General features: G+C 29.3%; 1 protein-coding gene across 5 annotated transcripts; it reads right to left on the reverse strand.

Moving 5' to 3' along the window:
* Positions 1–12,220: 12,220 nt before the first annotated feature.
* Positions 12,221–17,674, reverse strand: LOC110611893 (splicing factor, suppressor of white-apricot homolog). Of its 5 annotated transcripts, XM_043954941.1 has the most exons (5): positions 17,413–17,591; positions 17,285–17,365; positions 15,517–15,674; positions 14,240–15,061; positions 12,221–13,883 (listed from the first exon to the last, which is right to left on the reverse strand). In XM_043954941.1, the coding sequence occupies exons 1-5, from the start codon at positions 17,429–17,431 to the stop codon at positions 12,387–12,389; spliced, it is 2,577 nt and encodes an 858-aa protein (XP_043810876.1). In that variant the 5' UTR covers positions 17,432–17,591; the 3' UTR covers positions 12,221–12,386. The 5 variants fall into 5 exon arrangements, with proteins under 5 accessions (XP_043810876.1, XP_021608137.2, XP_021608142.1 ...); XM_021752445.2 differs by having other exon boundaries at positions 17,285–17,674; XM_021752450.2 differs by adding an exon at positions 15,286–15,372 and having other exon boundaries at positions 15,517–17,642.

Here is a 17,674-nt window from a genome sequence, read left to right on the forward strand (position 1 = left end):
ACCGAATCGAACCGGTCTGATTCGGTTCGATTCGATTCGGTTTAATCGGTTTCAATTTTTAATAATTTTTTTATTTTTTACACTTTATTTTTAATGTTTTAAAATTTAATTAAAATATTTTAATCTTAATATGATTTAATTTCTCTATATTATTGAAAAAACATATTATTATCACTAATCGGTTCGGTTCGGTTTTTTCAGTTTTTTTCTGATCAAAACCGAACCGAACCGAAATAACCAAAATTTCTAAAATTAAAAACCGAACCGAACCGAACCGAAATGTATAAAAAACCGAACTAAATTTTTAAATCAGTTCGGTTCGATCGATTTTTTCGATTTGAATCGAATACTGCTCACCTAGGCATAAACAATATTGTTGGACTAATTATTCAATCATTATTGTTTATTTTACTAAATATTTTATAATTTTAATTTATATTTATTCTTAAAAAGATTTTATCATTTTTTTATTATATCACAAAGTTAACTTTTAATAGTTTATTTATTATCATATTACAATAATTTGGTCAATAAAGTTTTATATTTGGTACTAAAATAATTTAAATGTTAATACTAACAATATCTAAAGAGGTTGTATATATATAACTTTGTATAATAATATAATTTTTTTAATTGTTTGATATTTTTTCAAATTTTATGATTTCATAGCTAAATATATTTTATAATTTAATTTTATATAGTTGTCTTCAATTTTAAATTAAAAAAATAAATTTCATAACCTTAATCATACTGATTATTATATTCGCATGATATTAATTCAACTAACTATCCATAATAATCAGTGAGATTTTACTTAATTAATCGTTAATTCAATTTAAAATTTGACTGAATAAATTAAAAATTAAAATTTTAATATTGATAAAAATTAAATTAAAATTAAATTGGTATGATTTAATTTAATATGATTAAATTTTTTAATAAAATTTTTTTATTTTTTACTATTTATTTTGAATATTTTAAAATTTAATTAAAATATTTAATTTTAATTATAGTTTAATATGTTTATATTATTAAAAATAATATATTATTGCTTATTAACTAGTTCTGTTCAGTTTTATAAATCTTTTTTAATTAAAATTAAAAATAAATTAAATTAATAAAAAAATTAAAAATTAAAATAAATTAAAAAATAAAAATCAAATTAAAATTTTAAACTAATTTGATTTGATTAATTCTTTCCATTCAAACAGAATATTGCTAACTCTACTTATAACCTATTATGACTTAGACTAGGTCACCAGACGTGGGTTTGTTGTGCTGTTAATCTTCATACACCAATAATTAATCAAGTTGGACTACTCTTCAAGGTTCTTAATTTTAATTAATATATTACCTTCCGAAATAATTCATTTAAAAAATTAAATAAATTATTATTAAATTATATATGAATTCTATGTATATATTAAAATATAAAAACCAAATTTTTTATTACAAACATAAATTTAATTTAATTTTTATAAATTTGTTGGTTTCAAAAACAACTATAATAGACCAACAAATCATTGACATTAATTCAATTTCTATAAAATTATTGATTTCATATACAAGTATACTAAACCAACAAGTAATTGAACTTAATAAAAAATATAAATTTAAAAAAAAAAAAAATTTTTTCAGCAATACGTATTATTATAATAGTTATTAATTATTTGAATATTAAATAATTATTCAGATAGTGATTAATTGAAAGTAAATTTAATTATTAAATATTAATATTTTAGTACTTTTAAAATTATTACTGAAATTTCATTAAAAAACATCATAGATAGAAATTCAAATGTATGACCCACCAACTCTTATCAACACTTTGCAAACAAACATTGATGAGATAGTGTTGACAAATTGTAGCCATCTCTGTGACAAGTCAAAATGTAGAAAAGTTGGTACAATTGATTAATACGTAGAAATGTGGGTACGTTGAATCTTAAAGGAAGAAAGGTGGTGGACTTTGAAAACTAGCAATCTCTGTACAAATTGCTTGGGTGAAGCAATATTCTATTCAAACTCTAAAAATCGGTTAAATTAAATTAATTTAAAATTTTTTTTGATTTTTTATTTATTTTAATTTAATTTAATTTTTAATTTTAAAATTTTTAATTATTTTAGTTGAATTTAATTTTGATTAAAAAAAATAAATTGAATCAAATAGTGATAATAATATATTATTTTTAATAATATAAAAAAATTAGATCATATTAAAATTAAAATATTAAAAATAAAGAGTGAAAAATAAAAAAAATTATTTAAAATCAAAATTGATAAACTGAATTAAATTAAACCGAATCAAACTGATTCAGTTTGATTCAATTTTTAAATAAAAATAATTCGATTTGATTTTTATAAATACTAAAATTTTAATTTTTAATTTATTGAGTTCAATTTTAAATCAAATCGACTATATAATCATTCTTATATTGCTAATTTTTTTCCTTTTTTTTTTTCTTTTTCCAATTATGGGAAATTAAATACTAGTTTGAAATTGGATAATGCAAGCCTTGATAAAGAAGAAAAGAATCCAGGAAAAAAAAAAAGAAAAAAAAAAAAAGGAAAACTCTGAAAGTGAAATCTTAATGGTCAGGCCCATGGCTTCTCGTCAAGGTTTTGGCTGTGAATTATTAGACAGGCTTTTATTAAAAAATGTTTAAGTTTCTTATTTTCAACATTTTATTCAAATTTACTCATAATAATTCCAATTTAACTTAAAAATTAAAATTTTTAATATTTTCTTGATTTAATTTAAAAATTAGGAAGCACACTTTTTAAATTTTAATCATTCTGATGTTTAAATCAGTAATTTATTAGAAATAATGAGGATAATAAATTGTTTTGAACTTTAAATATTAGAATAAATGTGTAAGAATGCGTATTTTAAATTTTTTATAAATTAAAATTAATTATCAAATCTCCTAACAATCCAACTAATACTGATTAGGTATAATGGAGATCTATTAAATTATATTTTTTAATGATAACTTTATTTTATAAAAAGTTTGATTGATTTAAGAAAGGGCGAGTTTTAGCGAAATATCAAATATTACATGTTCTGATCTTTCTTTTTATTTACAAGATTTCTGTAACCGCATATTAATTTTTTATTTTTTTTATTAGAGTTATAATGACAGCTCACGATTTATTTTAAAAATTTGTTATATTATATCAATGTTCTTAATTATTTTAATTTTTTATAACAATTAAATATATTGTATATATAATAAATTGACTTTAAACTAATAAAGTTAAATGCACTCACAGATTTAGTGTGGTGATAAGTGTATTTTAATAGATCAGAGATTTCAGATTCTACTCTCTCAATTCTTAATTTCCACTTAAAAAAACTAATAAAGTTAATAATAAAAAATAATAGTCACAATAAATTTATGAAATGGAAACATTATTACAATAGAACATATTTTAGAACTGAATTCAAAACTAAATATTATAAGTGTGGACATTGTTTAAAATACTATAAAAATAAATAATATTAAAACTTGATATTGATCGGAATGTATTATATAGCAAAAAATTTTAAGTTATGCTTTATACTTTAAAAAAAATCTTATCTAATTTAATATATATCTTAATCTATTTTTTAATCTAAGTATATAATTCAAGTAGATCATTCAAAAATTTACTCTTTTATATTTAAATAATATAAATATATAAAAAGAAAAAAATTAGAAATATTTTTTATTATAATTGTAAGTATACATAGAAAAAAATAATAAAAATAGTGAAAAAATTAAAAATGACATATGATTTAAAATATTTGTAAATTTTTGTACTTTTTTATTAAACATTATAGTGTCTAGTTCAATTTTGATTCTTAAATTTTTATGAAATTCAATTGAATTTTATATTTTATATGTTTAATTCCAATAAAAATTAAAATTTAATTATAGAAATTCAATTTCATAAAATTAGTTATAACTAAAATCAACTCCTATCAAATTTAATAAAATTTGAAATAAATTCTATAAAGTTTACATAATAATATTTTTTAGACAAAAATATCCTTTTTAAATAATTTTCTCTCAATAATTTATCTCTAGATAAAATTTATAAAATTAATTTTCTATTTATCTACTATTATTATATATTTTTTATTTTTTAAATCTTATAATATCTGAACTTATTTTCTATTATCAGTAACACTATTTATTTTATTATGTAAACCTTCTAATTATGAAAATTTTTATTTTAAATTTGTTAATATATTTTTAATAGATTTATATTTTTATTAATTGTTATGAATTTATTAAATATAATTTATTTAGTGTAAATTTTTTTTATTTTACTCTTAAAAATAGTTTAAAAAATAAAAAGTAAATTATATAAAATTTAATTAAATTGTATATTTTAAGTTATGTCGTACAAAATAATAAAATTTATTATATTTCATCTGAATTATGTTTTTTATTTTCAATTTGTCCTACCTAAATTTAATTTGCAAACTTGTTTTATTAGTATAATTTATAAAAACGTTTATTTCTCAATTTTAATTTTTTTTTTCTTGATTTCACATTAGATTATGAAAAATTAAATTAATATAGACAATCAATGCATGACATAAAGCATTCAACGCCTTAGACAAGAAATTAAGTAGTCCAAATTCAATCACAATATTCATATTCAGTGACATGAAAATGAAATTGTTGGCTTTATACTTAGAAAATATGTCCCTAAAAACACAGTGATAACATAATTGGTTGCAAAAGAGAAAGAGATAGAGAAGATAGAAAATTTTTAAGTGGTAAAAAAAATTCTAATTTGATTGATTGAAAAAAAAATTAATTTTTTTATTTTTTATATTTATATTCTAATTTAAAATTTTGAATAATCAAGTTAATTTTTTTATATTTGTATATCATGACCGCCGAACCTTTTATACCTGGTGGTGAGACCGGACCCCAAAAAAGAATATAAACCCAAAGTTCATCAGGTCATTCTCAAGCAAACAAATCCGAGACCACAAGCTCTAGGCTAGCGACATGAAGCAGTCTGGATCAATCACGAGCGCAAGTCCCATGAGATAATCTAGCCCTGTGATATATCATAGCGCAGAACAGTCGATCCAGTCACTTCGCAGCTCTACCAACACATGCGTGTAGAAACATGCTCTGACTTGTCCATACGTACGGTCTGAATGACATAGATAGGTAACACTGTAGCAGAAAGGCAGTTGTATGTCACTAGCAGATAAAAAAAAATTAAAAAAAAAAGATGATATTTTCTGACCAAACTTACACGTCTTATAAAACCCTATTATCTGAATTTCAAAATATATTTAAAAAGAATTATCTATGTCAAATTAATCGTGAATTTACGGTGTTATCTAACCCTAATTAATTATCAATGTTGTGATTTTACACCACCAAATGAGGGAAATCCAATTATTATTAATTTTTGTTGTTGTTATTTTTCAACTATGTGCAAATTCATTCGGTGATGATACAATATTATAATATATTAATTAATTTTTATTTTATTTTACTTATATATTTAATTTCAATTAATAAAATATTTTTCAATTTTATGAAAGATGTTTTTAACTCAATAAAAAAATATTTATTTATAAAATTGGCGTGCAATTTATGAAAATTTGCAAAAGCTTAATGATAGCGGCTTATATGAAAATTGTTAAATTAGAGGTATATAAAATTTAAAGCACCTAAAAAATTAAGAGGAAATTATTATTTATTCTATGTAATATAGAAAATTTTATTAATTGTTTTTAAAAAATATATTAAAATATTTTTAAAATTATAAAAATATATTAATTATTATTCTAATAAATTTTAATTATTAAATATTATAAATAAAACAGTTTTAATAAAACAGTTTAATATGGAAAAGTAATTAATATACATTTATATAAAATTTAAAAATTAAATAATAATTTTTTAAAATTATAAGTCGATATTTAAATTAATAAATTTTTAAAATTTTTAAATAAATTTTAATATACTTTTAAAAATTAAAAAAATCAATTAATGATATAAACTTTTTGAAAAAATAATACACCTGAAAAGTTAGGTAGACTTGCCAAAGGAGCAACATTAACGCTAGGGATAAGAGTTATGAAGGAGGGTAGGTGAGGATCATTATTTTTTTTATAATTGTTTGTAATTCATAATTTTAAGATATTTTTTAATTAAGGCTATGTTAGTTTTAACTTATATTTAAAAAGTATTTTCTGTAAAAAACATTTTTTATAAAAAATATTTTTTAATAAAATAATTTATTTTTTATTATTTAATTTAATTTAAAAATAAAATTTATTAATAAATTTATATACAAAGATTTTAATAATAATTTAAAAATATAAAAATAATTTTATTTTTTATAAAAATGAAGTCATTTTCTTTAAAATAATTTATTTTTTTCTTTGATCAGAAAAATATTTTTTATTAAAATTTTAAAATATTTTAAATACCAAAAAATATGAAAAATATTTTTTAAAAAATTATTTTTCATCAAGCAAATGGAGCCTAATCAGGAGAAATATTTTTGTATATATTAGAAAGTATGATTGCAATTGTGTTATTTCTAAACTGTGTTAATTTTCTAATTAGATTAAGATTATTACAAGAAATATTAATGAGAAAAAGCTTTATTTAGAAATAGATTATTGTCCATGTAATCGAATACATGTATAATATAATTTAAATAGTAATTGTATGGGCGTTCAGACACTTTGACAGCGGCTTAATTTAATGGATTAATCATTGATCCAAAATTAATTAGGTTAGGTCCCTTCATATTTAATATTGAGGTAGGAAATTTATAAGATAGAAACAGACGATTAAGGGTCTACCGGAAATATTTTTAATAGAGACTCTCCGACTCTCAAATTAGATCAAGAGTTATCTGAAATTCATTAATATAGAGAGAAAATAAAAATAAATAAATAATAAAGCATTAGTAAAGAATCTTCGGAGGGTCATCTATCATGAGGGTTCTTTTGTGAGTATAGCAGAGAAAAATTAGCTTCTTTAGATCTTGGTTCCTGAAAGAGTGAGAGTCTCACTTTCGAAGAGCTTTATTTCAGGGAGTGTCCATCCTCGAGGCAAGATACTTATACCCCGATTCCTTGTCTTATATCCCATCAAATTGGATGGTGGCGTGTTGTGGCTGGCCAGGCAGCTGATAGTTGACTAATCAATGCAGAGCTGTTTTGTTCATACCCTATCTACCGTGCACATCACGCTAGTCAAGCTTTCTGCATGCTCATTTAATACTTCAAAGGAGGCTAGAGAGGTCGTCCATTGTGCAGAAAATCAGTGTCTCATCCTAGTTTTCATTAAGTCATACTTAGTTTGCATGGTGTTTATAGATGTTGGTAACCTCTGTATTAAGTTCCTATGGGTGGCGCGAGCATTGGAGGGATTGGTGTGCTCGTTCTGGGTGTTGAGGAACTCAGGGGAGCTAAAGGTCTAACCTTTATACTCTATAGGTCGGGCTTTCTATAGCCCAGTTAGATTAGGTAGAGAGGTTTGCTTTGTCTCTCTCAAATCACATGTACACGTGTCACGATCTTGGCAGGCCTACTTTTTACACATTATCAGATGCCCCTTCACTTATTCGAGAGTTATTTATGACGGTTGAAAGAATGAATTTACTTTCTTTGAGCCATTGTGGATAGTTCTTGATGTGCTTTCTTTCAAAAAAAATGTCTTAGTCGTTATTGATTTTCAAAAAGGTACTATTAAATGAAGGCAATAATTCGTGGAGAGTTTTTGAAGAATTATTGGTTGAGATATTTTTTCAGGAATTTTGAATTTAAATTTACGCCTTATATGGGCGCTTTAAACCACTTTGGCGTCTTTGAATTCTTTTCCTTCCTGCTTCAAACTCCCTCCTTCCTCACCTCTTCCTTTGAGAAACTTCTTGCTTCAGGTACATCTCCTTTTTTCCATGGCTCCCTTAGGATTTCCCCCCTATAGAGGGTTGCAGTCTAATGTTACCCCGAATAACTTTCAAAGAGCCATTGTTGAAGAATTGCTTCTTACGGAGTCTTATCATATCAAGGCTCCACATTCCTTCGAGAGAATTGCTTTGTTCGCTTCTCCTCCTCCTCCTCCTGGGCTAGTCGACGCCCAATATGGCAAAAAGCTAGTTTTCTTTTTGAAGTAATTTGACTATGGCTTATATTTTCCCTTTTCTTGTTTTTTTGTTGAGGTACTTCAGTTCTACGGAGTGTCTCCTTGGATGTTGACCTCCAACTCTATTTTATTTATGCGCATCTTCGAAGCGGTATGCTGGGGATGGGGATTCAAACCATCTGTGAATATCTTTAAGTCTCTCTTCAAGATCCTTAAATCAAATAATAGGTTTTGTAATTTTAGTGGTCGCATGGGTTTATCTATTTTCACAGGCCATAAAGATTCCATTTGTCACCTGGTTGACAGCTTTGGTTATACGTTTGAGGAGTGTTATAGGTTATAGGAAGTAAATATGTTAATATAAAAAGTAAATATTGATAGATGGATCAATTGCTTAATCTTAGGATTTTATAATCATAGACTTTGATTTTCCTTCTTATTTAGATACCGTGTATAAATAGGTTGTAATCTCTATTGTGAACAACAAAAAATATTATATTTCTACATGTTATCAGAGTCTCACCCATAGATATTTGAATTTTGTAGAGACTTAGGGTTTTATTCATTTGGGTTACCTATAAAGGAGGGTAATATTTGGAGACTTAGGGCTCTATTCATTTGGGTTACACATAAAGGGTAACATTTGGATACTTAGGGCTCTGTTCATCGGGTTACCCATAAAGGGTAACATTTAAAGACTTAGAACTCTGTTCATTTGGGTTATCCATAAAGGGTAACATTTGGAAACTTAGGACTCTATTCATTTGGGTTACCTATAAAGGGTAACATTTAGAGACTTAGGACTCTATTCATTTGGGTTACCCATGAAGGGTAACATTTGGAGACTTAGAGATCTGTTCATCGGGTTACTCATAAAGGGTAGCATTTGAAGACTTAGGGCTCTGTTCATTTGGGTTACCTATAAAGGGTAATATTTGGAGACTTAGGGCTCTATTCATCGGGTATTGTTCATAGGAACTGTTCACGCCTACTGTTCATCGGTTACTGTTTACGAGCTACTGTTCACGGGTTCTGTTCTTCTGATCATTTGTTTATTTTGATTGTTTTGGGTTGCTTGTTTTTATGGCTGAAATTGATTATATATGTAACAAGTTGGGCATGATTAATATTTATGCTCCAACTTGAGGAGGAGTGTTATAGGTTATAGGAAGTAAATATGTTAATATAGAAAGTAAATATTGATAGATGGATCAGTTGCTTAATCTTAGGATTGTATAATCATAGACTTTGATTTTCCTTCTTATTTAGATACTGTGTATAAATAGGTTGTAATCTCTATTGTGAAATACAACGACAAAATATTATCATTCTATAAAGGGAGAGCAGAATTGGGGCTTCGACCTATCTTGGGAGGATGTTGATACTGGGCGTAATATTTTCCCTTATTTGTTTGATTGGGAGTAACTGTATTTTTCTTGTATGACCTCTTTCTCATATAAGTACGACGTTTTCAAATATCTGCAAATCTCTGTTGAGGGCGATTGCTATGCTACCGATATATCTTAACTGATTTCTTGCAGCTTTTTTTTGTTTTCTCTCACGCTTGATTAAAAATTCCGTTTTTGTAGTTTGTAGCTTTTGATATTCCAATAGGTGAGATCTCAATGTCCTGAAATTTCACTTTGTCCAGAGACTTCATCAAGCATGCTGTTGAGGTTGTTCATGATGCCTTTGGTCTTGATCCTCAACAAGAGGAGGACGTGTGACCTTTGGCCATCATGGAACTATTGCTACTAAGGAGAATATTGTGGAGATTGCAGAGGAAGTAGGTGCTGGGAAAGCAGTCACCAAGGAGGGGTTCCGCAAGCGCCTTGCAAAGTGGGTAACTCTCGTGACCCCCTTGACACCCCTATTATCTATGTTTTTCTGTCTGACCATTCCTCAGAAGGAGAGGATAAGACTTCAGGTGACTTGATGAGAAAGAAATCTCAGGTTGCCTCTCAAAGACTTGACCCTCCAATGCCTCAAACGAAGAGAAAGAGGTTGATTAAAGATTTTCAGCCCCACGAGTCCTCGAATGGAGGAGGCTCCTTAGTCGGTCGCGTGAAAAGCACCTTGAATGCGGTAAAAGGAGGTAAGGAGAGATGTCTACAAACGTTGGTGCGGAGCTATCTCATGCCCTAACTCCTCATAAGTCGGGATAGCTTACACTCTGAATCATGAATTAACATCTACTTCTATTCAAATAATGAGGGTCTATCTTTTTAAATTATGATTTTTGAACTCTAAAATATTATAAAATCTTATTTAAAACCTATTAAACATATCAAATTCTTATTTAAAACCTATTAAACATATTTTAGTAAGACTAAGAAAAAATTAATTTCTTTATATATATTTTCACTAATGTTATGAAAAAAATCATCTGTGTCTAATTAATTGTGAATTTACGGTGTTATCTAACCCTAATTGATTATCAATGTTGTGATTAACCACCAAATGTGGGAAATCCAGTTATTATTAAATTTTTTTTGTTGTTCTATATGCAAATTCATTCGGTGATGATACAATATTATAATATAATATATTAATTAACTTTTATTTTATTTTACTTATATATTTAATTTCGATTAATAAAATATTTTTCACTTTTATGAAAGATGTGTTTAACTTAATAAAAAAATCTTTATTTATAAAATTGGCGTGCAACATGTGAAAATTTGCAAAAGCTTAATGATAGCGGCTTATATGAAAATTGTTAAATTAGAGGTATATAAAATTTGAAGCACCTAAAAAAAATAAGAGAAAATTATTATTTGATTATGTTATATAGAAAAAATTTATTAATAATTTTATTTATTTTAAAAAATATATTAAAATATTTTTAAAATTTTAAAAATATATTAATTAATATTTTTATTAAATTTAACCATTAAATATTATAAATAAAGTCTAAAATATTTTAATATGAAAAGAATAATTAATAAATATTTATATATAATTAAAAAATTAAATAATAATTTTTTTAAATATGTTTAATAATTAAAATTAATATAGTAATTAGTTAATACATTTTATAAAAATTTTAGATATATTTAATATATTATTTAAAATTAAAAAATCAATTAATAATGTAAACTTTTTGAAAAAATAATACCACCTAAAATGTTAGGTAGACTTGCTAAAGTCGGGTCAGAATTTGAAGCAACATCAATGCTAGGAACAAGACTGATGAAGGGGCAACTCATGATTTTTTTTTTTTTTTTTTTAATAATCGTTTGTAATTCATAATTTGAAGATATTTTTTAATTAAGACTTTATTTATTTATAAAAAAATTTATATTTAAAAAATATTTTTAATAAAATAATTTATTTTTTATTATTTAATTTTAATTTAAAAATAAAATTTATTAATAAATTTATATATAAATCTTAATACAGATCTAAAAATGTATAAAAAATGATTTAGGAAAAGTAATTAATGTATTTACTATAAACTATTTATTGAAAATCATATAACTTAATTGGAGATAATGTAAAATAATATGCTCGAGACTTGCTCTATTTTGAATAGGGGAACACGTACGTGCTTCGGTGATGCACAACATTTACAAATTCTCTCCATTCTTTTTGTTATATATATATATATAGCAGATATAGAATATTAGAGATAAGAATAGCCGCTTAAAATAGAGAGAAAAAACACAATCAACGAGTAAACAGTCAAGTATATATTACTTAAATTTTTAGAGTAAATATGATAATGAAAATCGATTATCACTGCATCAAAAATTTATTAATTGTCCAACTATATATATATTTTTATCTACAAATCTATGCATTACATAACTACTAAAAAAGAAAACAATCGATAAAAACAAGAGACCTTTAAAAACTGGTAAAAAAAGATTGAGAGACATAACATTTGTCTAGCTAATTATGCATATACAAATAATATGAGTATAAACCATCTATTTTACTCCTGGAATCGATGTTGCTGCTTAGGACGTCAAGCCTTAGCTCGTTGCTGTTGCTTGGGACGTCAAGCATCATGTTAATTTACCCTTCCTTTTAAAGGATAACCATCTTTGCTATGCTCCAAATATGAAAACTAACAACGGAAACTGATAGACCAGTTACTGTCAAAGAAAAGCGTTAGAGAGGAAATTTTCAACATAATGTCGTTAAATACCCTTCGTCAATCTGAAACTTGTAACAGATTTCTACAAGAATTGTGACCTGGAGAATTAATAAGATACAATCGCTGCAAAGCAATAAACTTAAGATGTATGTTATGGCTAGTTATAAGGTTGCCATTAACATGGCTCGAATTTTGGCTCTAAGGTCATTAGAAACTTCGGTGGAATCGGACTGCTTAGATGAGCCCCTTACCTCTTGGTATGTTTTTGATATATCCACAGAAGCTTCCCTACTAGCACCATCCCCACCCTCACTAACTTTTGACTGATCTGATTTTGTAAGGATCTCTCCTTCCTCCAAGTCTCTCTCTCTTTCTGAACGAGGGATCTTTCTATGTTTTACAGACTTGGCTTGATGCCGACTCTCCTCATTGGAGGAGATATCATGCTTATGCTGATGTCGGGCGTTCTGATGCTCATCATCAGAATCATGCCTGTGACCATGTCGAGAATGTGTGTACTCCTCAGAGGAGAAGCTATCGAGCTTGCGCCTACTTCGAGAGTGTCTATACTCATCATCGGGGGAGCTATCATGCCTGTGCTTCCTTCTAGAGCGTCTATGCTCGTCATCTGAGGAGCTATCATGCTTCTTATGTCTACCACGCCTATACTCATCTTCAGAAGAGCTATCTTGCTTGTGCTGATGTTCATCCAAGGAGCTACTGCTCTTATGTCGATGTTGAGATTCTCCATCCTGGGAAGAGGAATGTCTTTTTTTGTGCTTATGCCTGTCCCTGCGATGAGAATGCCTCTTTTTCCTTGAATGCTTGTTGTGATCCCTTTTATCTTTCAGTTCCTCATCCTCTTCTTCCTCTTCACCCCTTTTAGTTCTAGATCGATAGCTCCGCTTTGATCGCCGTTCATTATATTCCTCGGCAGATTTCTCAATCCTATTATTAGTATCAATATCCAATGGAATAGAACTACTTTCCCTTTCTCGGTCTGTAGGAAGGACAGCATGAGAATCAGAACCAGATAACCCAGATTCAGATGGCTCTACAGATACCCCACGCAATGGTTCACTTTTTAGTGGTGCAGCACCACTTTTTACCATGGCTGCAAACATCTTTGCTCGTTTCAGTCTCTCAGCCTTCAACTTCTGCTCTCTGGTCAACCTTGCTTCTGAGGAATCAGCTTCACTTGCTGCTGTAACAGCCATTGTCTTTGTAATGGCTTTAGCTAGAGGGACAGAAACACCATGCTCCCAGTTCTTGTCCAAGTCCTGGTTGGAACTTTGAGGCCAAGGTGCAAGGACGCTGTCTCCAGCTTCACTGCTAGGACCTTGACCAATACCATTTAGTGTCTTAGATATCATTTCTAAGTTGGGATTCTTAATGCCTTTTGTGGCAGCCTGAAGAATAGCAGCAACAGCATCCACACTAACTCCAACTTGTGGCTGGGTGACTTTCGAAGGTGGGTCCTGTCCATCCTTCTTTGACTTTCCAATTACCATTTTAAACTTTTCTTTCCTATCAGATTCATATGGTATATCTGATGCTGAGGACAGGGTATCACTTTCTTTTGTTCCCGTTCTCCTGTCCAACGCATGGCCTACTGGATCATGTTTCTCTGAAATGAAGCTCTTGCCAGATAACCTTGACTGGAAACACATAACCACAATGTATGATTAGGAAGCTAAGCCATGTCACATTAACCATTGTATTACAGCAAAATAGGATCAGCTCCATCCATAATGGGTCTGCTATAATTTAAATAAAAGTGAGATTGCAACAGAAATTTCCACCATATAGGATTGCGATAAAAAAGATGAAAATAAAAACTATAATACTTCAAGATGTCATTACAATACTTAGTTTGTGATAGATGCATGATATACATGGTTCAAATGAGCAATAAAAAAAAATGCAATTATAATGCTCTTAATAAACATGAATCTAATGCAAATTGCCCAAATTCCCAAAACTAGAAAAGAAGGCAAAAAAATTGAAGACGTACCTCCTGAGCCTTTTGGAGGGCTTTTAAATAATAAGGATGATATTGGTTGGATGGCAGAAGGAAAGGAAATCTCCCATGTTTAGTGTCCTGCTGAACCAGAACAGCTTCAAATTCTTTCCCGTTTCTCAGTATGAACTCAACTATCTTTTCGACCACTCTCTTCAAATCAGATGGAGGCTCCAAAATAGACTGTTCAACCTTGGACAGGCTAGGGGAGATGGAAGGTTGCAACTTATCCACAGTAGAGGAAACTGAGGCCATGGAATCACTAAATCTCTTTGACCCAATTGTGGTTCCCGCCTTGACTGAACTGATGGCACGATTTCTTTTTATGACTTGAGACCTTTCTTTCAAAGAAGAAAATTGAGGCTTAGAAACCAAATCATCTTTCCCAGCAACATCTAAAGAAGAAGAGTTTTGTTCTGATCCATAAGAAATGGTTACATTATCAGCAGCATCAACAGAATCCTCAGTGTCATTTTTGGTAAATGCTGGGCCATCCTCATTTGCTCCTTCTTCATCCTCTCCAGATCCATATACAGAACCAAGCAATGACAATGCACCACCCCCACCACCCATCTGATCCCCACTATCTATCTTGTTCTCATCTTCTATAGATTTGCCATCAATGTCAGACTTCAGAAGTTCTTGGTGATCAACAAGAAATCTGAAGTAAGGATGAAGATTATGATCAGGCATCAAGAAGCCAAATGTTGGGTTGTCCCCCTGTTTAACTCTCAAAACAATTTCTGACTGCCCACCATGTTTGCTAACAAACATGGCAGTCCTAGCAATAATCTGGTGCACCTTCTCTGTAGGAGGCTGAAAAAACAAGGAGAGAAAATCTTTCAACAATGGGAAATTTAAGAAAGCATAACGCCAGGAAAAGGACATCTTACTAAATAGGCCCAAGAAGTATCACTGACTTTCATACACATATTTAGATAACCATTAAGATAAAGAAACAGAACTCTACAAAGATATCTATCCTCTAATCTGCAGAGGATGCCCGATAAAGTAATGAACTTCTATCATCCTAATCCCACCTGCGCGGCCCCTTGTCAAGACATCAAAAGAAGACAAGGTGCCTGTGTATGGCAACCTTGAGGAACTCCAATCCCTGCTCCGAGCATCTGAAACTTAGACATGGTAAGCCTTAGAAAAACACATGCACCTTAGACATCTATCAAGCCGTCTCACTAGATAAGCACCAAACAAACAACATCAGGACATATAAAATATGTAAAAAGAAAACAGCAACAAGGCCATCTACCTACCAGGTTTTGAGTTAACTGTTCAGGCACTGTGAAGGGTGGCTGAAAACTAGACTCAGCATCAGTATTCTTCTGTTCAGTTGATTCACTAGAGGCTCCATATGAAAAGGCAACCATATGATAGCCACTGATGTCATTCCTTTCTGCTTCATTTCCTAAATCTGAAAAGGACCAAAAAAAAAATTAGAACCAAACGAATATAAGACCACCTGCCTGTGATGAGAGGGCCAGCATAGAAAAACTGCAGAAGAACATGAACAATGAGATCAGGAGAAGGTAAAAACACAAGAATGAGGAAAGGAAATTCTTACTTGGCACCTGAAAGATGAAACTTTAGTAAACAAAATCTGATCCTGCAACTTAGAAAAGCAACCCAAAATGTAGAACATTCACACAAACCCTAAAAAAAGAACACTACATTCCCGTGTTCAGCTAAATACCATCCTTCAGAAAAATCCATGTTAAAATTGTGCTCAAACAGGATGAGATGTATCAATGGATTCAATGATAGCTGAACACAGCAACTAGATACAAATTAAGTCATTAGATTTAGCAGCACATTAATCTATCTGCGAGACAATGATAAATGGAATCAGCTTAAACCATTTTGCCTTGAATCTTCACACAAGTAGAAGCAATAGAAGTAAATGAATTGCACACTATAAATATGTTGATTAAGAGAGAAGTGGAAAGACAAACTTGTAAAAGAAATGAATTATTCCATTGTTTGGATCTCTAAATGAGAAGAGAATGAGAACTCTATGTTATCATCCTGCTCTTCTTTTTCTTTCTTTCTTTTCTCCAAGAAAAGCAGGATATTTTTGTGAAAATCTCAAAATATAACTGCTAGTACATTATTCATTGTTTGGATATTTAAATAATAAGAGAAAGCAGGATATTTTTGCGAAAATCTCAAAATATAACTGGTAGTACATTATTCATTGTTTCGATGTTTAAATAATAAGAGAAAGCAGGATATTTTTGCAAAAATCTCAAAATATAACTGCTTGTACATTATTCATTGTTTCGATGTTTAAATAATAAGAGAAAATGGGGAGAGGAAAATAAGAACTATAAGATATCATCCTTTCCTGTTGTTTCTTTTTCCCTAAAAATAGGAGATTTTGAGAAAAATCAAACTGGTAATACGTAACTCATCATTAGGATATTGAAATGAGATGAAAAAAATTGGGGAGAAGTCATCCCACTATTTCTTTTCTCCCAAAAAAAGAAAGAGATTATTTTGAAAGATGGACCTCCTCTTATAAATCCACATCACTTCTAAGCTATCCTTTTTTTACTTCTTTCTACCATCCATACTAGTATGGATTGGAGAAATTAAAGCCCTCCTCGTGTCCGTCCACTTCCCCCTCTTGAAATAGCCTCATAGTTCTCTAGTAATTTAAACTTCCAACCCGCAATGGTTAGCAATCAGAATAATACACATCCATGTGCAAAATATGATGGGAAATAATAAACGAGTAACCGAGTTAAAAGGCACCACAGCTACCTTCAAACCTAAAAGACGCGCACAAGCAAGACGAGAGATGTAATATCTAGATTATCCACCGCAAGTTCAAAACAGGATTTCCACTAAATTAAAGCATTCTCCTTAATACATAAACAAATTCCTTATAAGCTAAAGCTATGGCAAATTATTTACAATATTGGTCCAATAAATTTAACGTAAACATATTCAGTATTTGTACACAACTTAAGCAATAACTAGCAAATTGAAATTAATATCATTAGAATGGGAAACTATGATTACCTTGCTCGTCGGATGCTGACGGTAGATCGAGGTAGCGCTCATGATCGATCTCGGATTCGAGAGAATCGTCAGGATTGGGAGACGGAGAATGTTGGTGGCGGCGGCGATTTCGCGGTGGCGGAGGGGAAGGCAAGAGATGGCGCACATCGTACCGATCTATAGAGAGAGAATTCCACTCTACAAGTGCGTCAGCGGAGTTGACGAACGCCGCCATGGCGTCGTCGTCGAAGAGCAAGGCATGGCGGCCCACCACCTCGAGATCCATTTTCCGGGATAGAGAGGTTAGCGAGAGAAAGAGAGAGGGAGCGCGCGAACGAGTGGAAGAAACCCTAGAAATTACGCTGGGAGGAGAATCAGATTACGTTTATGACTAATTTGCCCAAGACGTCA

Source organism: Manihot esculenta, chromosome 3 (assembly GCF_001659605.2).
Source record: "Manihot esculenta cultivar AM560-2 chromosome 3, M.esculenta_v8, whole genome shotgun sequence".
In the NCBI taxonomy this organism is placed as follows: Eukaryota; Viridiplantae; Streptophyta; class Magnoliopsida; order Malpighiales; family Euphorbiaceae; genus Manihot; species Manihot esculenta.